General features: G+C 36.8%; 3 protein-coding genes across 3 annotated transcripts; all 3 read right to left on the reverse strand.

Moving 5' to 3' along the window:
* Positions 1–3,602: 3,602 nt before the first annotated feature.
* Positions 3,603–4,889, reverse strand: LOC120084506. Its single transcript, XM_039040301.1, has 3 exons — positions 4,833–4,889; positions 4,404–4,533; positions 3,603–4,246 (listed from the first exon to the last, which is right to left on the reverse strand). Exons 1-3 carry the CDS (start codon positions 4,887–4,889, stop codon positions 3,603–3,605), a joined length of 831 nt encoding a protein of 276 aa, XP_038896229.1.
* A 3,300-nt stretch (positions 4,890–8,189) lies between these two features.
* Positions 8,190–9,374, reverse strand: LOC120084485 (probable LRR receptor-like serine/threonine-protein kinase At1g51880). Its single transcript, XM_039040277.1, has 4 exons — positions 9,050–9,374; positions 8,902–8,964; positions 8,627–8,795; positions 8,190–8,536 (listed from the first exon to the last, which is right to left on the reverse strand). Exons 1-4 carry the CDS (start codon positions 9,162–9,164, stop codon positions 8,332–8,334), a joined length of 552 nt encoding a protein of 183 aa, XP_038896205.1. The 5' UTR covers positions 9,165–9,374; the 3' UTR covers positions 8,190–8,331.
* Positions 9,375–12,700: 3,326 nt separating this feature from the next.
* Positions 12,701–16,149, reverse strand: LOC120084508 (LRR receptor-like serine/threonine-protein kinase IOS1). Its single transcript, XM_039040302.1, is given in 12 exon segments — positions 12,701–12,895; positions 12,897–13,241; positions 13,342–13,531; positions 13,634–13,696; positions 13,837–13,963; positions 14,052–14,457; positions 14,567–14,647; positions 14,728–14,799; positions 14,873–14,944; positions 15,081–15,241; positions 15,321–15,871; positions 15,957–16,149. Coding segments are annotated over 12 exon segments (2,220 nt in total). The 5' UTR covers positions 16,030–16,149; the 3' UTR covers positions 12,701–12,816.
* Between the last annotated feature and the right edge of the window lie 8,098 nt (positions 16,150–24,247).

The raw sequence follows: 24,247 nt of genomic DNA on the forward strand, positions 1-24,247 counted from the left end.
AACATACAATCTAATAGTTGAGATAAATTACATCCTTCCAAATATTTAATCAATTTAAAAACATACTTTCCCCAAAATAAATTAATCCAATTTTTCCTTAAATTGAGTTAAAATTCCAATTGTTTACAAATATCTTTTAAATGAATTATCTTGCCTCCCAAATTAAATTTAGCCCCAATTTATCAAAACAACGCCTAAATATTTTAAGATAATTTAATGCAATTTACCTGAAAAATTCGGGATGTTACATGTCGTACCTCAATTCCTGAGGTGGGCGTATACATACTCACTACCAACCAAAACAATACAGCAAGATGTGTTTGAGTCCATCGAGATTAGTGTATAATTTACTTGGATTTAAAGTGAATGTCACATATAACTAATAAATTGTTCGTTGTTTTGTACAGACAAGGATCACACCTGCACCATTGATCATGTTCGATAAAGAGAGGCGGTATAGGGACACTAGGGTCGATGAGCAATCTGTATACGAGCACATTGATGCTGATATGAGCTCCTTAGAGACATATAAATCACACCATGATGAGGATGCTCATAGTAACTCCAGTGAATACGAGAGTCATGAGCATCGGTTTCATGAGCCATAACTTCAAGAGCATCAGTCTCACGAGCTCCCTACCAACAAGCACAAGATTCACCCTCTTCATAATGAGTCTTACGAGCTTCCTACTGACGAGCATGTGCCTCCATCTGAGGAGCGAGTGTCACCTCGACCGAATACATCCCATTATGAGCCCATGAGGGGTGTGGGCTTTCGCACATCACTCCGTGACATAGACCAGATAGTGTCTATGATGGAGCATAAATTGGACTATGTACAATTAGACTTGAAAGATGTGAAGTCTTACTTGAGTTTCCATCAGGCTGGCGTACAAACAATCACCAGCTTATTGTGGTTATTGTTTCGGGTACGTAATATCATCTTAAACTTTGTTCTAATGTAAATCTATATTATGTTATGTTTGACCTAACGTACTTCATAAATGATATAGGATTTAGGCGTGGAGTCCACCGAGACTATTAATCCCATTCCTCCACCTTCCATCGAGTTCTCTGGCTCCACTCTTCCATTAGTCAGTAAGTCCTGTGACCCCATTCCCCCACTTTCCACTAACACTAGTGACCTCATTCCTCCATGTACCACTGAGTCCTGTGACCCATTCTTCCACCTTCCACTGAGTCTCACGACCCCATTCCTCCACCTTCCACTGAGTTCTAAGACCTCATTCCTCCACCTTCCAACGAGACCAGTGACCCCATTCCTCCACTTTCCACTGAGTCATATGACCCCATTTCTCCATCTTTCACTGAGTCTCGTGACCCCATCCCTCCACCGTTCATTGAGCCCATCCTCTTTATCGTTATAGTATCCATCGCTCTCATCAATCCCTAATTATCTACCACTCCTCTCACTATGTTGCTTCCTGATGTACCAGGCTTTCTCCCATTGACCCTATCACATCCTGAGTTGCTTCCACCGCAAATATTGAAAAAGTTCAGGATTAAGGGCGAGCCCAAGGTGAATGACAAACTTATGGCCGATTCAGACCTTAAGATGAAGGACGAGCCTGTGGACGGTGAGAAGGAACAAAGACGAACAAGAAGGAAGAGGAAGCCGACACAACCATAACCTCTCCAGTTGACACGACAAGGATGACGGGAAAAAAACAGGAATACATTCAGCTTGGTCAATGTTTGATTAACATCGTCCCCTATGACTGGACACATGCTAGAGGACGTGATGAATGAGTTCATGTTCTTGTTGACGAGCGTGGACATGGGACCTCATTGGCCGAGTAATGAAGTCCTCTTCAGAAGGAATTGCACGATGAATGAGTTGTCTGGGAGCTAACACGTGATAGTAATTGGGTTGGGAACGACGTAAGTTAACATCCCTTATTACATTTGTATGCTTGTTATTTACTACTCCTATTCTTTGACATGCTTGTTATTTACTACTACTACAAGTTCTCGATTCTTTATTCATGTTTCTCTGATAGAAGTTTATTAGCCGGTCAGAGATATGTGCTTTTCGGTTCACGACATTGCCACAAGGCATATTGGTATGTATTATAGATTATTTAAATTTTAATGTACAATTTGCATGATTGATATACACTTGAACCTATTGTTATCTATTTTGCAGAGTCACTTGAACCTCCAATGTCCAAATAGCTTGTTCCATGCCATACGTGGGAAAACGAGGGAAGAAGCTGCTAAAGTATGGAAGAAAGAGAACACGTATGTCGATTACGGGCTCGGATTGGTATTTGAACATCACCCTGGATGGGCAAATGGCGATTACATCTATAGCTCAGTCAACTATAAACAACATTGGATTATGTTGGTGGTAGACATGAACCTTGGGCACATCATTTTATATGACCCACTCCCCAAGTACATCGCACCGAGGGATCTGGTAACATTCTTGGTGCCCCTATGCTTCACTCTCCCTTCACTGACACAATTCTGCGGCATATATGATGCAAAGCCTGACCTTGCACCTAGTCTTTGGAAGTTGACCGTGTCAATACAGGCGCACTACAGGGGAATACATTGGACTGTGAGATATTCTGTCTCAAGTACTTTGAGTATTTGGTGACTGGGTCGAGTATGAAGAGCTTACGTCAGGATAAAATACATGATTTTAGGTTGCAGTATGGTGCCGAGTTGTGGGTAGATCAACTTTTTTTTTATTAGGGCTTTCTATGTAAATTTTGACATTATTTGTAAATCAAACCGAATCCAAAAAATTATATCGAGTAATATGCATTGAGTAGTAACATGCATCAAGTATCGAGTAAATTGTATCGAGTATGGTTTAACGTTATCGAGTATTGTTGAGTAATCCTGTATCGAGTATTGTAATTTGAGTTAATGTTTATCGAGTATTTTCGAGTAATCGTGTATCAAGTAATGTGTAACACGTATCAAGTAGCAAGTAACGGGTATCGTGCAACGTGTAATGAGTATCGAATAATGGGTATCATGTATCAAATATTGATCAGAATGTCTTTACATTACAGAATGAATAATCTATAATATAGAGTAATAAATTATCAAGTATTTACCAGAGTCTCGATCCTCTAAGTCTGGGTCTGGGTCCCCTGAGTCGTTCTTGCCTGTTTGTTGAGTTTGGACGTATTAAGTGGTTCGTTGCACTTTTGTCTGTTATATCCCGGTTGGCCACATTGTCCACATTTCTTTAATGTGACATGTTCTCCAACAGACAGTATCCTATTTACCCTTCATCTACCAACTTGTACCAGTCTTTTCGATGGGAGTATTTTTACCTCGGTATACCCTGGTTTTTTCCATTCAGATACATGACCAAGCGGGTTTACTGATTCCGCGTATGCTAGTACGAGAGAATCAACATTATACAATCTGTTGCATAGAGTAAACGGATTGATTTGCGCTCTCTAGTTGTAGCTATAGCGTGTGAACACGGAATCTCCAAACACTGAAATTTCATGCAACTACATTCTCGAGTGTTAAGGCTGACTATACCATATAGTCCACCATCCTTGGCATGAAATCTATAACAAATGATTGGATTTACTCGGTATCTCCTAGCTTTTTCACACTGTAAACCCATTATTTCCTCTACACTTCGATGTACAATTAGACCACATTGTTTGCCATTCATGAAACCAACCTTGAAGTAGACCTCTTATGTATTCTAGCAACAAAGTTATTGGCGACACTCTTGCTTCTTTGGTAATAGCATTGAAGCATTCGACACTATTGCTGGTCATGTTATCATATCGGTTCCCGGACTGGTAACATCGTGCCCACCGCTGAATATCAGCATCCTCTAAATATCTAGCGAGGGAACCGTTGTTGTAGTTCACTATTTGGACCCAATGACGCTTGAACTCTAATTCTCGATATGCTCTACAAGCATCGTGAAACAATTTTCTAACGGACTCGTCTTTGAAGTATTTCTCCACGTTCCTTTTCAAATGGAAGGTACAAAGTCCATGGTAAGATCTGGGGAATACAATATCAATGATATTAGCTATACTTTGTCCATAGTTTGAGACGAATACGAGGTTAGGGCATTCTCCAATTGTTGTTTTAAGGGTCGTCATGAACCATTTCAAGGCTCGATCATTCTCACTATCAACAATTACATATGCTAGTGGGTACAGTTGGTTATTACCGTCCATTGGAATACCAACTATCATTGTTCCCTTATACTTACCTTTTAGATGAGTACCATCTACAATGTTCACAAGTCGAAAACTCTTAAAACTTATTAAACACGCTCCTAGTGCTATGAACACATATTTGAAATATTTTGATTCTTCAAGCTCGATCTCAAATAGAGTTATAGGATTTTCTATCTTCAAAGCCTTACCATATGCATGCAAAATGACTCATGATTCCTTGTTGCATTCCCCTTGCAAGAGCAAAAGCAATTTCTCTTGCATGCCATGCTTTGTCATAACTAATATTGACACCATACTGATGCCGCATATCCTCAATAATATGGTGCAGTTTGTCCCCCTAACCAATGTCAAACTTGCCCTTAATTAAGTGACTAATAACAAATGCGCTGGCTTGCCTGTGGTCACGATTCAATATTTCAATCGAGCATGTGTGATTGGGCGTGCATTTTGTGATCTTGAAAATATCACCCCTTCCATTTTAATTGCTCGGACGACCCATTTACAAGTCTAGGGTGAACACCGAACACTATACAATTTTTTGTTCGATTTTTTAACCCGCAACTCAAACTTGTTCTTAATGGCTAACATTACTAACCTCATCTTTATATCATTCTTGCTGAAGAAAGTTTGACTTACTTCAATTGTATCCATCAACCCTATGGACGACTGTGGTTGCATGATCAAGTCCCCCATTCTAACGTTACTACTGGATGGTACATTTTTCTGATTGTGGCAAGGCACACTCCCAACAAAATGGCCATAATTATTTGACAGAATCAGAGTTGTTCTTCATTCACAACAGAAAGACCACTCCCTAAAAAAACCTGGGTTGGCTGTTCTTCACTCACAATAGAAGGATTACTCCCTAAAACAACCAAGGTTGTCTGTTCTTCATTCCTAACCTCTTCCTCTTCAATCATCACATTCTCATTTACACATGTACCAACATCTTCTATTGTCACAATAGGATGCAATACATTTGCTATCTTAACATCGATGTTGTCGTTTTCCAGTTAGACACCGATGGAAAAACATCATGCTCATTGACATCACCTCCACACATGGGTCGGTCTGATCTCTCTAGGTAATAAAATGTTTCCTCGCGATGAAATTCTTCGATTTTCTAAAGACTTAAAAAATACCTACGGTCTAGTACAATCGTACTCTGAGAGGAGAAATTTAACATCATCATCGTCCATTAAGCATACTGGAGGAGAATTAATATCCATCTTATATGTCACCCTCATTATAATCTTGAACTGTGTCGAACTAACTTGCATGATCTCATATACTAGATTTACCAATTCATTATACGTCAATGTATTAGGAACTAGCAAACCCTTCAAACGGCCTTCAGTATAGCGTTCATCTGTGTCATCTCATGTGTTGAGTTTTATGTCCTAAAACTCTTGGTTTGTAAACAATAGAACTCATTTTGAAAATTCAATAAGTTTTTGTTGAATATATTGTTTTTCGAAATCCAAAAAACCTAAAGTCCCTTGACTATTACATGAATACTTGAACTTTATGTGAAGACATACAAGTGGATCAGGTTCGAGTAAATAGTCAAAATGATCTATAGTATATGAATAAGGTTGGGTGTCTTATTCTGGTAACACTATTGGATGCAGCCTACTCTGTAGTTGTTACAAAGAATTGTAAAATGCTACAAACGAAGTGATCCTAATTCGTTCATGTTGGGACATAAGAAGTGGGAGTGTCATGTACAAATGGGTTTTGTACAAGATCGGACCACGAAACCAGTCACTCTTACTTTATAACATTGTTTACTGTTTAAGGCTGACTATTTCAAAGCGATGACCTAGGTAACTTGACATTAATCCTGAGCTAACTATGAACTTCTGTTTGTTCGAGATTATCCTTTGATCTCCAAACGGTGAGAGTAGACCAATTGCCTCTGCTCAATAAGCTTTCCATTTTGGGGATAAGACCGAATGAATAGCTGGAGACGTAGGGTGCAAGACGAAATTCACTTCTACCCAATTAGGGTTAGTAGAGAGGTTGTTCCCTTCAAGTGCTGATTTTGGGTCTTGAGCAAGAGGCATCAACCTCTCATTGGCCCGAGAAGGATTTGATTTGTTAATTGGATCACAAATCAATTGTTCATTAGGGGATCAGTGGGACTTAAAGAACAAGAGGTAATTTCGGGGGTAAAACAAGAGGTAATATTTGATATTAAATTAATTAGAATTATTTAAATTGTTTAAATAATTATTTATTAATTTTATTAATAAAATTAATTTATGAAATTAATTTTGTAAAATTAATAATATTTTCAATTTTATTAAAAGAATTTATTTATGAAATCAATATTTGATAAATTGAAAAAGAAAGGAAAAAACAAAAAATAGAAAAAGAGCATTTTCCATTGTCTTCATCAAGTAGCTTACTAACAACCTACATCTTCAAGCTTCATTAACTCCAAGCATGAGCTACATCTCATGCAGCAAATCTCTTTGCATGAGTGTCTGCAATATATTGAAGAGATTGAAGTGTTTTTGAAGCAATGCAACCGATCAAATTTTTCTGTTCGTGAGAGAAGAAGTTGTTCTTCTGTTGGGTTGCTGCTATGAGTTTGTCTCCTATTCCTTTATTTCAGGCTTATTTTGAGTCCCACAACTCAATCTAGGGCATACCAAGAGGATAGTAGGGAAGATCTTGGGGTGGTCTACAATAAGATTCAAAGGAGATTTGTAGCTGGATTCAAGCTTAGAGAAAGTTCTTCAAAGGTATGTCATGAAACCCATTTATTTCTGCTAAAGCATGCTTTCATTTCTGCCAAAATTAATGAATAGAGTGCTTATGGATCCTGGTCACTTCATATGTCTCACACATTGTTGGAAAAGTAAAAAAAGTGAGCAAAAAAAAGCACATTCACTTACAAAGAGATGTGAGACAATATAGTGAAATGACCTCAATGCCTTTATAACTTGATCTCCATCAAGAAAAATAGATTTTTTGAAGTGGGTTTTTTGAAGGGAAAATGATCTCGATTTTTTCTTTTGTGTTTCAATTCTGTTTGTTCTTAGTTAATAATAATAATAAAAAAAATACTTCATATTTCAAGAAATTGATTTGAAAGAATCGTGTACATTATTAGAAAGTTCTCCAATTTGTGTATGTTCATACATGAGCATGAACTATAAAGCAGGTTCTGAAGGCATGGAGAATTCAAAAGAATCGAGTATCGAGTATGACATGGATATGATCGAGTATACACATGTCGATTGCAGCGATATCGAGTGATCACACACCTGGGTATCGAGTGACCATGCGTCGAGGAACAATTGACGAGCTATCGAGGATTGAGTAACTTCATATTGGCAGACGTGCAGGGTGCATCTCAGGGGCAAATCCGTAAAATCACATGCTTATGACGTAAGTAGAAAGTCACTTTTCATTACTTTCTCTACAGATGGTCATTTTTCATTTGGGCCTTCCAAATGAGGTCATCCGTATAAAAAACCCGAATAGTGAAAGCAAGATCTAACAAGCGTGCAAAATGTTTCGTTTTGGTAATTCATGCTGGTATATAGTAAGTGTAAGTTCAAAAGAACATTCTATTTAAAAACCAAGTCAAATTTCATTTTGGTCTTCCAAAATGTCATCCATACAAAAGAAAACTAATCATTGCAAGGTCCTCTCTGGATGTGGAACGAACCAGTTCCAGATTGAGAAAAGAAGATAAAAAAGAGGCCGAAATCAAACCAAAACATTGTGTAATATAATTTGAGGGCCACAAGAGTTCTTTTTGCGGTTTCATGGTGTAACAAGCTGCCTTCCAACACGTAGATCTCGAAAAGTTACTTGAAAAAAGAAAAAATTGATCCAATTTGGTGAAAAATTGCAAGTGAAATAGACAGAACCCATTCTCATATTGATGTAATAAAGATGAACACATCAACCTCATTGGTATTGCACACTGTATACACAATTGCAAAACTCAACTTCAGTGATATTACAAATCTCATCTAACCTATGTTTGTACTAAATTTCATCATCTCCAACGATTTATTTGATGAAATGAAGATTGGATACAACCAATTCAAATAGTTCAAAGGGAAGATGGAACTTGAAACCAGAAAAAAGTTGAGGTCGATTTGTAGAATTTCTTTCACCTTGGCATGGGACTGGAGTGAGTGGCATCCATAACCTTGATATCTCCCTGGGCAACCATGGTACGAACCCATTTGGCTATGTAATTTATTTCTCGGTCTGGGGTGTTTGACATTTCTGGTCTGCAATTAATTATTTCCATCAAGGAAACTCCAAAACCGTACATATCAATTTTTTCAGTTGGCCTGTTTGATGTATAGTACCTGAGACACAAGCCACCAAGTATGTGTCCGTCATTTTTCTCAAAATTTGAGAAGCAATTGATTGGAAAATGTTGGAAATTTAGTACTTACTCTGGATCAAGGTAACCTGGAGTGCCAACAATAACAGTGGTCATGTAGGACTTGTCATCTGTTGGGTAAGTCTTTGAAAGTCCAAAATCAGAAAGTTTGGCGTTCAAATTTTTCTTCACATCCCTGTGGACTATTGATGGCGTACAACCATGACGCACATACTCTAGTCCTGCTTATTTGTTTATCCATATTCTACACTGTAAGTTTTCTTTCTATAAAATGCCGATAATGTGTTTGTGGAAACTTCAAAGAAATTATTAACTTTTCGCACACACCTTGAGCTGCATCTACTGCAATTCGAAGTCTGTCTTCCCAACTTAAGATATTTGAGCTTTTCTCTGTGTGAAAACAAGCAAAATGTGGTTCAGCCTCAAAATTTAATTTTTTTCAGTATTTAAGTTTTAGCTAGAGCTAGAAAATTACCCGAAAGATGCTCGGCCAGATTTCCTTTGGTCATGTACTCATAAATGAGGCCAAGGTGACCTCCATCATTCATATACCCTACAAGGTTTGTTAAATTTCTGTGGTGAACTCTCATAAGAATTGTAACCTGAGAGAAAAGTGGATTTTTTTCAGCCTAGCAAAGAGGTATGAGCTAACTTTTCTTTTTCTGAAAATTAAATAGGATATTTTGAGCACATGCCTCTGCTTGAAACTGATGGTAGCCCTGTATTGCTGATGGAGAAATCATTTTCACAGCTACTTGAGTGTCATCTAGAACTCCATAGTAAACCATCTCAAAACCTCCCTTCCCAAGAATCCTCTCAAAATTGTTGGTCATCATCACAACTTCGGCATAAGCTGTTGTCTCCTTTTCTCCAAGGAACTGCGTAAATGGGTGTTGGTCTTTTCCAGGTTCTAAACTGTAAATATGTCTGAATTCATGAAATTTAGGTTCATTGTTGCATATATTTCAATTACTCGTATATGAGTATAATACAATCCAGAAGATAAAGTAGACAACTCTTTCAATGTACGTTTTTTATTTGAGACTGTGGATATGATATATAGATATTCCACATTATTCTTACTATCAGTCTCAATAGGGTAACCACTGCAACGTATATCTTTAAAACTTAGAAGATTTCTCTTTGATTGACTAGAGAATAATGCATTGTCAATTGTAAATTTTGTTCATCTAGGAAAAATAATATTTGTTTTTCCAAAACCTTTGACCAAGTTTGCAAAACCTGATATTGTATTTACTTTTGTTTTCAACATTGTCAATTTGAAAAAGTATTTTTTATTTGTAAGTATCGTGTGCGTAGTTGCACTGTCTACCAGACATAAATCTTCTTTACTCATTTTTTAAACATCCAACATATGAAAATGATCTATATTTATTCATTAAAAGAAAATAATTACAATAAGAAAAACAACACTTATAATATACAAAAGTTACTAAAAAAACATGAAGATAGATAAAAGAAAACAATAACATTAAGTCTAGATATTCTCAAAATCAAAAGAAACACTTGATGTTCCATCAACTGCGACAATCTTCTTTTCAGGAGATTCAAAGAAGTCTGCCACATCCAAATTTGTCATATGGGATGGGTCAAATATGTCATTATCCTGATATGCAAAATTTTCTTTCACATTTTTCTCTTTTTCTTTCAGGGAGGCTTGATAGAGGTCAGCTTGACGTACGACAGGTACGTGACCAATGCCCAATCATTCCGCATTGGAAGCATTTATTTTCAATACTTTTTGAATTCTTATCTTTAAGGAGTTTTTCCTTTGTGATCATCATTTTGGTTCTTTTGAAATTTGAATGATTAAAATGACCCCCACGAAAATAATAATTATTTCTTCGCCTGCCACAGTCATGACCTCGACCTCGACCTCGACCACGATCATGACCCCGACCACGATTATTATTAAAATTCACAGCATTCACTTCAAGGAATGATGTTGTTTTAGTTAGTCGAGATTCATGATTTTTCATCAATAACTCGTTATTTTGTTCGATCACAAGAAGACATGAAATTAATTCAGAATACTGTTTAAAATCTTTCTCTTGAGATTGCTGCTGCAAGAGTATATTCGAGACATGAAATGTAGAAAATGTCTTCTCTAACATATCAATATCAACAATTTTCTCTATGCATAATAACGATTTCAAACTGATTTTAAATAATGCGGAGTTATAATCACTTACTGATTTGAAATCTTGTAGCCTCAAGTGCATCTTCTCGTAGCGAGCTTTAGGAAGAATAACTGTTTTTTTATGATCATACCTCTCTTTTAATTTTTTTCCACAAGATATGAGGATCTTTTATTGTAAGATACTCCATTTTCAATCCATCGTGGAGATAATGACAAAGAACAATCATAATTTTTGCTTTGTCCTGATTGAATATTGTATTTCCTTCTTTAATAATCTCCCCAAGATTCATAGTATTCAGGTGGATTTCGGCATCAAGTACCCATCACAAATAATTTTTGTTGTTAATATCAAGGACGACAATATCTAATTTTGTGAGATTTGTCACAGCAGTACTATCATAAATTATTGTACGTATGTTAGAAATTTAACAGATATTGAATATGTAAAATAACATTAAATTTATTAATTATAACGAAAAGGAAAAAACCGACATATCTTTAGGACCTACCTTTTACGGGAAAAATGACAAGAGCTTGTGTTGATAACGTGTTGTGAATTTGAGGAACACAACGGGAATACGGATATAGAGAAAATATAATATAATAATATAAAATATATGAAATATAATATAAAATAAAATAACTAAAAATATAAAATAACTAAAATTATAAAATTTGGAGAAAATTAGTGAAATTTTGAACTGGAATTCTCACTACTGTAAGTGTGATTTTAAGATCCACCAAATGCCATGATTTATAGGCAAAGTGACAAGTAGGATGTGTACACCAAACATGAATAATTACAAAACACATAGACAAACGTGAAGGGTGACACATGGCTTTTGGTACTAAGCAATGGACATCTGTTTATTATTATAATATTCATAATAGTTATTATTATATTATTATTATTTATTATTATTATTATTATTATTATTATTATTATTATTATTATTATTATTATTATTATTATTATTATTATTATTATTATTATTATTACTACTATTACTATTACTATTATTACTTATATACCATTCTTACTATTCTTACTATTTTTACTTTTTATCTATTACTATTGTTATGGTTATTATTGTTATTGTTGTTGTTATTATTATAAAAATTGAGTACCAAGGATAGTTGAAAAAGCAAATTGGGTTAGATTTTTGTCTAAAATAATAGTCGAGTGCAATTGTGTGATTATGTATATTTATTTAGGTTATATGCGTAGAAATACCAAATTTAATTTAATACATTTTCATTGTTTTAGAGTCATTTTTTAAATTTAAAGGATTAAAATTTTTAAACAACCTAGCGACCAAATAAAAATTAAATTCAAATTTTATGATTTTGGTATTCTTCAAATGTAATTTGATAAAAAAAACTATAGTTTTCAATAATTGTATTTAAGATTAAAATTCTAGTTTATTTTCAATTTGAAGTTAGCATATAATTACGATAAAAAACCGTTACTTTTCAAATTAGTTAAAGTGACAAAAATCTATGAAATTTTATTTCAAACATTGTAAAATCAAAATATCAAATTACTAAAAACTAATTTAAATAAAATTATAATTTTAGTCATTTCTATTTCAAAATAAAAATATATATTATTCTAATTTTTTTATAATTTATTTTAAATTTAACTATATTAAAATAATTAATATGACAAATTTAGATTAATATAAAATCTAACCACTAATTAAATACAAAAATAATATTTAACAGAACTCAAAATTTAAAAATTTATACTTCATACATTTTTTTAAAATCTAGTCTTCTTAAACCTCTCAGCTAAACGCCCCATGAGTTTCTTGTTGTTCAATATCTGTATAGTATGATTCTTCGTTCCAAAATCGCACAATGGAGGTGTTAATTCCAAAATTGCAAGTGAAACAGACTGATCTTATTCTCATATTGTTGTAATAAGGATAAGGATAAAACAAACACATCAACTTCATTGCACACTGTGTACACAATTGCATACTAAACATCAACCAATTCAAGTAGTTCAAAGGGAAACTGAAAGTTGAAACCAGCAAAAATAAAAAAAAAAAAACTTGAAGTCAGTTTGTAGAATTTCTTCATCTTGGCATGGGACTGGCATGAGTGGCATTCACGATCATAGTTATGGACGTCGTTTCAGTGAAGTCTCAATTCTGGTGTACGCCTTTCTGATCTTTGATTCAACTCCATGGCTAAGCAATCCTTCAGCTCTATCACTACTTGATTCATCGTTGGCCTTTCACTGGAGTCTACTGATACGCAAGCCAAGGCTACCCTCACAGATTTCCAAACAGAGTTACTTTCATATGCTCCTTTTAATCTTGGGTCAACTATATTCTTGATATCTCCCTGAGCAACCATGGTGCGCAGCCATTTGGCTATGTAATTTGTTTCTGGGTCTTGGATGTTTGAAATTACTGGTCTGCAACTAATTACTTCCATCAAGGAAACTCCAAAACCATACACATCGCTTTTTTCAGTTAGCCTGTTTGATGTATAGTACCTGAGAGACAAGCAGACAAGCCACCGATGTTTGTTTCCTTCATTTTTTTTCAAAATTTATCCATTTGAGAAGTAGTGGATTGAAAAATGTTGGAACTTACTCTGGATCAAGGTAACCCGGAGTGCCAATAATAACAGTGCTCATGTAGGACTTGTCATCCGTTGGATAAGTCTTTGAAAGACCAAAATCAGAAAGTTTGACATTGAATTTTTCTGTCAATAAGATGTTTGTTGTTTTCACATCTCTGTGGACTATTGGTGGCTTACAACCATGATGCAGATACTCCAGCCCTGCTTGTTTGCCATATTGAACAATGTAAATTTTTCTTTCTCTAGAATGCCAATAATGTGTTTGCCCAAAGTTAAAAAGAATTATAAACTTTTCCCACACACCTTGAGCTGCATCTATTGCAATCCGAAGTCTGTCTTCCCAGCTTAAGATACTTGTGCTTTTCTCTGTGGTAGACAAGCAAAGAGTGGTTAAGCTTCAGATTTTGGTTTCTAAAGTTGAATCTAATATTATATTTTCAATTCGTAAATTGAGTTGTGAAGCATGTGTTGTAACATGTAAGTTGTAGCTAGAGCTAGAAGATCACCAGAAAGATGCTCAGCCAGGTTTCCGTTGGCCATGTACTCATAAATGAGGCCAAGGTGACCTTCATCATTCATATAACCTACAAGGCTTGTTAAGTTTCTATGGTGAACTCTCATAAGAATTGTAACCTGAAAGAAATTGGAATTTTTTACAGTTTGGGAACGAAGTATGAGCTAATTTTTTCTGAAAATTAGATATTATATCTTAGGCACATGCCTCTGCTTGAAACTGACTGTAGCCTTGTACTGCTGATGGAGAAATCATCTTCACAGCCACTTGAGTGTCATCTTGCACTCCATAGTAAACCATCCCGAAACCTCCCTTACCAAGAACCCTCTCAAAATTGTTGGTCATCCTCACAACCTCTGTATAAGTATACTGTCGTCTCCTTGTCTCCAAGGAAGTGCCTAATTGGGTGTAGGTCTTTGTAGGATCCACTATCAAAGCTTGTTGTTTCTTATTTGATTTAACAATCCAATAGATAATCACTACAATTATGAGGAATGCAAGCAATCCACCCACTGATGCTACTGCTGGGATGATTATGTTGTTGCTTTTCTTCCCCTCAGGTGTCATATTTGTGCATGTCTCTGGGGTACATAAATTTGGATTGCCCCATGTCCTGTCATGAAATACACTTTGTTAATGCAAAACTAAATTTTTATCATGGACATAGATGTTATATGTATGAAGCAGAATGCAAGTTCGTCTTTTCCCTCCCTATAATGGACCTTAATGTAAGTAAGTGGCTCTCCTGTTTTTTGATGAGCTCAGGTGGAAGAAAGCCTGTGAGATTGTTATTCTCTAAGTTTCTGCAAAGAGAGAAAAAAATGGTTTAGTTTCTATATTAAAGTTAATTTGTGCTTCACTTCTTTCTTCTAGATTTACTTACAGGATTGTGAGGTGTTCCAAATCGGACAGAAATCTAAGTACTCCTCCTGTCAAGTAATTGTTTGACAAGTCGCTAAAATATAATTTCATTACTTTAGGTATTGGTTTAATCATATCGATCTAAATATTAATGAAGAGACGCTTACAATGTTTGTAACATAGGTAGACTGATTATGTGGGGAGAAATCTCACCCTTCAGTCCGCTTGAAGACAAGTTCCTGGTATGGGCAAAGTTTTATTATCTCTCACAAAAGATTTTAGCTAGTCCAATTCTCTCATATACAGTTAATTTTGTTTAGTAGCTGATAGAATTGAACTTTATTTGTTACTTTGCAACTCAAGATGTAAACTTACAGTGATGTGATTCTAGGGTTTGGATCAAAGCTGCAATCCAAACCACTCCATGGATATCCATTTGGCACACATGGGTCTCCTTCCCAATTTTTTATTACTCCATAAGTCGACTGAACATTACTGATTGCATCCACTGATTTTTCAATATATCGTCCATAAGTCTAAAGTTACATGTTTCAAAATGATGTTAACCATTTAAAAATGACTCTCAATCTCAAATATCTATTCTGAAAAATTTACTCTTCTATAGCATGCATGAACTAACCTGTACTGCTGATTTGTTATTGACCCCATATCGTACCGTTTATAAAGGCACGAGGAATATGATGGAGAATAATAACTGAGATAAGGGAGTTCTCTAAACTCTAATGTTGAGATGAATGGTATTCCATAGCCAATGTTGATAAGACAGATTGGGAATTTATCAATTGACGGTGTGTGTATCATTTCTGTGTAGTAGTAGCTATCATCCACTGTTGTCCATCGAGTATTGCCCAAATACAGGTCAAATTGTGGAGTTTTATTGAGCCCATCATAATTTCCGTATAAGAAACTTGCTCGAATCAAATACCTGGTGTCTTTAATGGCACTTATATTGTAACAGTTTCTATTATAATGAGAAAAACTTCTTAGAGTCCAGAGTGGTTGTTCATAGTTCTTGAACTCAGGTGCTACGCTTCTACTTTCCCCTGTCTTTATATAGCTTGCATCTGATATATACTTAATATTTGTCTTTGGATCGATGTGGCCTGATGAATTTGCTGGTAGGCCACAATCTAGACTGACAAAGCCTGGAGTACCATTACTTGTAAGCAATACAAGGATTTAAAGAGGATGTTCATACAGAGTCTAAGGTATGGAAGTTGAGAAAATTACCTGATTGATCTTGAGCTTGAACAAGGAGTGCAAAAGAACTTAACAGGAGCCAAATTGATATTGCAATTTCCATTTGGAATCTCTCAACTTTAGCTCTTGAAGTTTGGATAGTTTGTTGGTTCTATCTGTTTGGTATATTTGAAGAGAATTCAATCATTCGAATTGTTTGCCTCTTCTCACGTTAGATAATTTGTTGAACTGTCGTTTTCAAATGAAATTTTGCTTGGACTTGCAAAATAAATAAATAAACAAACTGGAGTATCGTGCTATCAACATATTAGAAAAGGTAGCATCACTTGAAAATGATAGTTAAGATTGCACAAGAGGTATGAAATTTTAATTGGTACTAAAAGAGTTGGAATGTGTTCAATTATTGACGACTAAGTCTATTGTTCGAATTTCTCTTTTTCTTTTTCTCCTTTTTTTTTTTTTTTTTTTTTTAAAAAAAAGTAAAGTATGTGTTGATGACCAGTTCAAATCTCCACTTCAATTGTACTAAAAAAAAGTTTTGGATAACAAATACTTTTGTTAGTAACTCAAAACTGCAAATTAATTTTTGAGTTGGTCTAGTCAATTCCTAGTTTCTAGGAAATAGTTGAAGTTATTTTTAGTTGTAGTCAAGTCTAAGTTTCTATTCTTGTGGAGTTAGTGAGATTAGTTGCTAACATTGTGGAACCTATTTTTAGACTTAAGATATGCATTTATATGGAGTTTTCTAGAATGAAATACACACACTTCCCATTTTTCTCATTTCCCTCTCATTAGTTAGAACAATAGTGGTATCAGAGCCCTCAATTTTTAAGATATCTGTGAGTGAGAATCAGTGAAATATCTCCAAGAGAAACTGAGTGATACATCTGTGAGAGTTGTTAGAGATAGAATTAGGATCAAACAGTCTTTCTTCATTGGCTCCACCTATGTTTGATGGTGAAAACTACCAGACATGAGCTATCAGAATGCAAGCCTACATAGAGGGTTATGATTATTGGGAAGCAATTGAGCAAGACTATGAGATTGCTCCACTTCCTGATAACCCAACAATACATCAGATTAAGACTCACAAGGAGAGGGTCACAAGGAAGGAAAAAGCTCAAGCTTGCCTATATGTAGCTATGTCTCCCGCCGTATTCAATAGAATTATGGCCTTGAAGTCGGCAAAGGAGATCTGAGAGTTCCTCAAAAGTGAGTATGAAAGTGATGAGAGGATTAAAGGCATGAAAGTGTTGAACTTGGTGCGAGAATTCGAGAGAATGCAAATGAAGGTTTTTGTGTCCATTAAAGAGTACTCAGATAAGTTGATTGGGATTGCTAACAAGGCAAGAGCATTAGGAACCAATTTATCTGACAATAGATTGGTTCAGAAGATTCTAGTTTTAGTACCTGAGAGATATGAAGCAACCATTGCTTCCTTAGAAAATACTAAAGACCTCTCAAACCTCAAGGTGATAGAAGTGGTTAGTGAATGAAATCGGAAACGAGATGTCCATGAGCAACGGAACAAGATTATTCCAAATTACAATCATGAATCAACAAATCATTTACAGTCGACTTCAAACAAACGGTTATGCGATTCATACAGAAATTACAGCATATAAAATACAAACGTACAGAGGGAAAAACTATACTAACAACGGCAGAAGCATATCCACGCTCTGATGCACGACCGCTCGAATAACAGCGACCACGAACACTCAATCTACGCGACCACAATATCGCACGAACACTTCGCACTCGTCCTCAACGATCTCCTCAGTCACGAACAACTCCGTAACACGAACAGACATCGCGTTCGTCCTCAGTGACACGAATGGCCTCCACAGCACCACGAACGGCCTCCAGAAAACCTTGATGATGTCGATTGAGTTTGACACCACAACAAGGCGATCTTGGTATTCTCGATGTGAGAATCCAAAGGGTGGGCTCTGTTCGGACTTGATGTGAGGCAGACGAACGGAGAAAACAACGATCGCATACACGACTGGGTAAGTGGGAGAAGGCTGAGACCTATCGTATAGGTCGATGTCCAATCGTTTAGATAAAGCTATGCGATCGTCTAGCAAAAGCTATGCAATCGTTTAGCTCTATCGTCTAGCTCGATCTGTCACCTACAGACTCTACACAATCGTTTACCTTGAGCCAGCGATCGTCTAGCAAAGCTGTATTTACTTAACGACTTCTGTGAGTTTCTTTTTCATCGGAGAGAACTCAAATTCCTTTTCAAACTTTTGTAAAACTTGTTTTTTTTCAAAATAGGAAACCACTTTCCTTTATACTCACGGTTACCATGAATCCAATAACCACCCACTACTTTGGTTATTTAAAAGAAAAAGAATTAATTATCTCATAATTAATTTATTATAAATATAAATGATAACCAACTTATCATACTATATTTATAACCTATAGTTTTAATATTTCATCTCATGAAACATATAAACCATAGTTTCTTTTTCTATTGCATGGTACTTAATGTAAATCTCATTTACATCAATCCTCCACTAGATGTATCTTATACATCATACCGATTATATCATATATAATCAAAATACCTCTTGTCAATTTGAACATTTCAAATCAACACCAAGAACTGATCCTTCAACATGAATTCAAGCTACCAAGGGGACCTCATAGACCTGTAGATCCGAAGCTCCAACGGTACATGAATAACTGACTAAACTCTTTAGTCACGAGATCCACCATCCGTTAACTGCCAGACACTCCACTAAAGACCTACAACTGAACTCTCCTCACTACAGATATATTATGTGTCCATTTTAACTAATCAGCAGTGCGACAACCCTTCACAGATCGCTCGTAAGTACAGCTGGGCCAATAACCGTTATGCCCCTATAGTTACATTTGTCTCCTTAAGTACCAATGATTCCTCTAATGAATGGTGACAAAAAATTAGCCGTCATGGATTTGATGACTAAAATTAGGTGAACCAATATGCGATGCATGTTCTTAATGTATGCGTTGATTATCATGCGTCGGTGGTCATGTGCTAGACTTCAATATATGTTAACAAATGTATGCGATGACCATGCATTTCTGTCACAAGTTTTCTTGCGCTCACGCCAAGTATAACGCGAACGCAAGTTTCTCAGGTGATTCGAGATCGAACTCAGGGACTTGTAGCTAGATGTATGTGGTGATGTACATGCGGCGGTTGAATGAAAAAATGATGGTGGGGTTTTATGCTACAACTACTCCTAAGTAACAGACAATGCAATGAGAAGTATGAATGAAAGGTAGAGACAAGACAAGTGTTGATGCGCAGTAAATGGATGGAAAATAGATAAAATGTAAGGATGTCTTCATCGCAACCCTTAAGAGTGACCGCAAGGGCAACCTCAGTCAACACAAGCTATGCAATCATGCTACACACACTTGAGCCTATTTCTAGGACGTATGCGATGTGTATGAAAAAGAGTCGAGATGACCATATACCGCCATCGCATCCTACTTCTTGGACGCAACCATTGTCCTCTCTATAGTGTGCATACGTTGTGTAATAGCAAACGAAGCTTATTCCTAAGTCTCCATTCTTGCTTATGCGAACCTAATCTAGCTCTTTCGAGCATCGATTCTAACCTAGCTCTCCCGAGTCTTAGGTTCTTTCTTTAGACTCTCTCCCGAGTAGCTCTAAAGGTGTGATGGACGCATACATAAGACAAGGTAACCACAAAACCCTAGTTGACGTAAGATTATTCCTATCTCTAGTGAATACTTGCTTACATTGCTTAATGCGACCAACCACTTACCCTCCTGGGCAGTTAGTTGTTGTTGACTTTACTCATAGACAAGCATTGCGTCCGCCTATAGACAAGCGTTGCTACAGCTTCACACTAAGCAAATAAGGTTTTTGATAACTTGTAGAAATACAGGTTATTTTGGCTCTTAAGTTGGAACAACTAAGGTTTTTAATGATAAATTATCCTCATTTTTAGAAGAAACGTATGGAATTACTCAAACATTAGCAAACTCATGCAAAAGAATGTTTATTACTAAATTACTACGGCATTAACGCATTATATTGCAGGATTTCAACAAGAGGCTAACACATGATTAAGAAGTGTTGCAGGAAAAGTTCTAACACATGAGCCATGCGTCAGAGGGATTCAAACGCAAGAAAAATTCATTGATTCAGGCTATTTGTGTCAAATCACCACTTGCAAGCATGGGCACCTGTAGCAGGCGGCGTCTGAAAAGCTTCTGAGTGTCAAGCGCCTGACTAGGGCATGGACTTTAATGCTGCCCATCACCAAGCTAGAGATGACCAACGTCTATAAATAGATGAAATCCCTCCAGAGTTCGAAGTATAGAAAAATTTCAAGTTCTTACTCTCAATATTAGCTTAGTCGTAGTTTTAGATCTTTAGAGTTGTGCTGTGGTGCGAAGAAGAGCAGAAGGGAAGAGAACCGCCATCACCGTCGATCAAGGAGTGGAGGAAGCCGAGCTTGAGAGAGACACTTCATCCAATTCTTATACAAGTGATTGTACACAACTAGAACTAAACCAAAGAGGACAAGAGATTGTACTTTGCGGCTTGACTCAGTTCTTTTCATCTCACTTATCGCTTTCCTCATTTCATTTGATTAAGTATTGCTTTTGTAAAGACAATCTGCTTCTTTATAAATTCATATATTTGATCCATCACACTTTGCCATTGTTTATTTCTTGTTTACGTTGGATGCATCTATACTTCATGCAAAATTTCATTTCAAATGCTTAAGCCAACTTGATCAATTGGTAAAAGCATCTTTAGCTTAGACTATTCGAGAGAATAAATAATCCAGCATCAAGTTAGAATGCATAGTACATCTAGAGATAGACTTACTAGTGTTTTACTGCATCCTGTGTTTGATGCATGCATCTTAGAGATAGGTTTTGTATGTTATTCGCATTGAGAAGTGTAGAATAAGAGTCTAATGCATAAACAAAGATAAGCAAGTCATCTTATTCACATCACATTCTAGTTTGTGTACATTCATCTTAGAACGACGCATACCACTTGCATTAAAATCCATTTCCATATGATTCATTATTCTCTACTCAACCCGTTGTATCTTCTTGCACACACACAACACCTTAGTGTAAATAACACATTTCTTCATACATTTTAGGAAATCCCTACAACAGTTACAACGCAAGGTCTGCGTTAGCTTAATCTGAATCCCTGAGTTCGACCCTGGACTTATCAAGAACCTAAATTGGATTTATACTTGGGTCTGATTTAGGAAAACTTGAACGTCAATAGAAGAAGTGTCGTGCGTTCTGTTGCACATCTATAATGCACCAATGCATCAAAGCATCAAATGCATCATTCATACTTAGAACTTTTTTTCCAATTTATTTTATACAATACACTCCTAGCTCGAATCACGATAGCAACGAACAAGTTTTTGGCGCCGTTGCCGGGGATTCAGAAACAAAACTAACCAGAAATTTTGCTTGTATCTTTTGTAGGAACACTTCAGCCGAGGGAGTGTTACGAGCTAAGCCTAAGCTTGTTTATGTTAATGAGTAGGAGAGCACTCCTGAACTTATATACGACCCCGAGATTGAAAGGACGTTCTGACGAAGAAACTGATCTAATTGTCGTCGAAGGTTGAGGCAACAACTTCTCAGACAACAAAACAAGCAACAAGAAATGGCGGACAACCAAGAAAATCAGAACTTAGATAAACAACTAGCTCATGTTGTGCAAAATTCGATCCTAATGTTGAACAATAGTACGCGTCCCATGAGGGAGTATGCATCTCCTGTATTGTATGATTTCTCACCAGGAATCATATACCCAATGCCAGATGGGACAAGATTCGAGATGAAATCCGTGATGCTGTAAATGCTCCAAACTGCTGGACAATTTGGGGGTGGTCGTGGAGAAGATCCTCACGCCTACATGAAACGTTTCCTGGAATAGTGTAACACATTTGTGATTCCTAGAATCACCCCAGAAGCGACCAGGCTATCTTTTTCCCTTATTTCTTGCGTGATGACGCAAAGCAATGGGTAAGCTCACCTAGAGCCTTGTGAGATCACAACCTGGGATAAGTTGGTGGAGAAATTCATGCAAAAATACTTCCCACCTACCACCAACCAATGGGCATCGAGAGATCATGAAGAGAAGCTGAAACCTTAAGCGCCGCATGGGAGCGTTTAAGGATTGTCAAAAAATTTCCTGAACCATGGATTACCACTAACTATTCTAGATTGGAGACTTTTTATGGTGGACTTGCAATAAGGCAATCGCAGAATGGCAGTCGAACGCAGCTCAGTGTTGGAATTATGCGATAAATCTTACATTGGATTAGGACCGCATCTGCTAAGCACCCAAACATGGAATGGTCAGGTGGACGATACGTTATGACGCAAGAACTGATAGGAAAGACATTCGCGACAGCTTTAAATGAATGGGTGACATACGTATGACGCAAAGAGCTGATTAGAAGACATTCGCCGATAGCTGATAGGGAGACTTTTTATGGACCGATACGTATAGACGCAAGAGCTGATAAGCGAAGATTTCCAACCTTAGCTTTTATTTATAGGAGCTTGATCATCGACAACATTAAGGACCTGCTCTTGATATCTGACATTGCGACGCGTTATCCTTTTCTGAATCTCTTCTGCGGACATGAGCGGATAGTGAAATGTCAACATCATCTTTCTGGTTTTGTCCAGAGATATGCATGATTGCCGTTCATTATACCAACCCTGCGTTCACTCCCACATTAATGGTATCGTGTAGCCGCCAATCCGTTGCCGGTGACCACATTCTCTTAATACCGCAACTTCTACACGATGACCGCAATCGCTTGACGATCACAACTCCTATGCGATGGACGCATGCGGTTGATCACCGCAACACCCATGCATTGATCGTATGCATTCGCCTTTGCGATGGAGAGTTTCTCCACATGTGGTCGTCTATGCAATAGTCCGGCTTCCGCGTTTGCATCCACTTCCTGCGTTAGCTACAAAAATAGATAATTGAATGCATAATAACGCATAATAATGGGTTAGCCAAGATTCTCAATGTTGAACGCCGCAAACTCATTTTCTCATGAATTTCTAACATAATTGCTGCATATTCTGCTTAACAACCCTTATAATTCTAAATAAAAGGCCTAAGATGACATGCACCTCCAAACTTAGAATCATGCTTGTCCTCAAGCATGCGTTATACTTAAAAAATTCTAACTCACCTTCCGGCTTTCCTTTGCAGTGACCAGCTTCTCAGAATATAATTTACTCATACCTCTAACCATCGCCAAAATGCTCTCCTCCACTTCAGCTGCTTCTTCAAACAGATCATTTCTAAGTTTAGATCCAGTAAGCCTTTGCTAAAAAACTTTTTACTCATTCATTGCCTCTTTGCGTTTAGCTTTTGAGAATGCGTTCGTTCAAAACACTTCAAAAATTTGCGATGACTTATTCGAATGCGATGTTAAACCTGGTTACGCTCTTCCTTTTGGCTTACCCTCACGTGTGTTTGATAACGGACAGAAATGCACGTTATCATAGTGCTAAATCCTTAAACAATGTTGGATTGCATTGATGAAATATGTAAATTGCGTCCCTTAAGCATAAATTCTATAATATTACGGTCGCATGCGTCCAATGCATTAGAGCAGTTGATCTTTATATTTTTGTGTAGAATAATGCGTTAATGCAATGCAAAGAATGCGATCATAGGAATACATTGGTCGAGCGCAACTTCACCACAAGACTTTGCATTGATCGTGCTCGCAAACATTCACCCAAGAAGAATCACCACAACATGGTGGACGCATCCGGACGAAAGGACAATTAAGATCGATGGGACAGAAAGCTGACGGCAGTCGGATCCAAATTAAGNCCACAACATGGTGGACGCATCCGGACGAAAGGACAATTAAGATCGATGGGACAGAAAGCTGACGGCAGTCGGATCCAAATTAAGTTGACAGCCGATATCGGTCACAAAGTACATCTAGCTTTATTGGTGACAATCCGGCGCATCAGTCAGGAATTAAAGCTGTCCCATCTATACAATCAGGAGAGAGAAGCTGCCTTTCACCTTTGATGCCCTATAAATACCGAGTGCATTCTTCAGAGAAAAGGTTAAGCAGTCGATTACCTCATCACCATTACAAGTTCATACCTCTATTCATAGTTTTCTTTGCCATTTTACGGTGGAGCTAGAGAAGAGTGGTGACACTGGAGATCGTCTAGGCAGCTCGAGAGAGAACCTTGAGGCGTAAGAGTAGAGAGTGGGCTAACTCTCGCAAAAGCGAGAATATCTT

Source organism: Benincasa hispida, chromosome 9 (assembly GCF_009727055.1).
Source record: "Benincasa hispida cultivar B227 chromosome 9, ASM972705v1, whole genome shotgun sequence".
Classification (NCBI taxonomy): Eukaryota; Viridiplantae; Streptophyta; class Magnoliopsida; order Cucurbitales; family Cucurbitaceae; genus Benincasa; species Benincasa hispida.

Coding starts and splice junctions, on each gene's coding strand:
- LOC120084506 (XM_039040301.1), bottom strand. CDS start 4,889: ATGGGGGACTTGATCATGCAACCACAGTCGTCCATAGGGTTGATGGAT. Junction 4,534..4,832: donor GGTTGATGGATACAATTGAA/GTAAGTCAAACT, acceptor GACATTGGTTAG/GGGGACAAACTGCACCATAT. Junction 4,247..4,403: donor AATGCAACAAGGAATCATGA/GTCATTTTGCAT, acceptor TGAACATTGTAG/ATGGTACTCATCTAAAAGGT.
- LOC120084485 (XM_039040277.1), bottom strand. CDS start 9,164: ATGAGAGTTCACCACAGAAATTTAACAAACCTTGTAGGGTATATGAAT. Junction 8,965..9,049: donor TCTGGCCGAGCATCTTTCGG/GTAATTTTCTAG, acceptor GTTTTCACACAG/AGAAAAGCTCAAATATCTTA. Junction 8,537..8,626: donor CCAGGTTACCTTGATCCAGA/GTAAGTACTAAA, acceptor CTTGTGTCTCAG/GTACTATACATCAAACAGGC.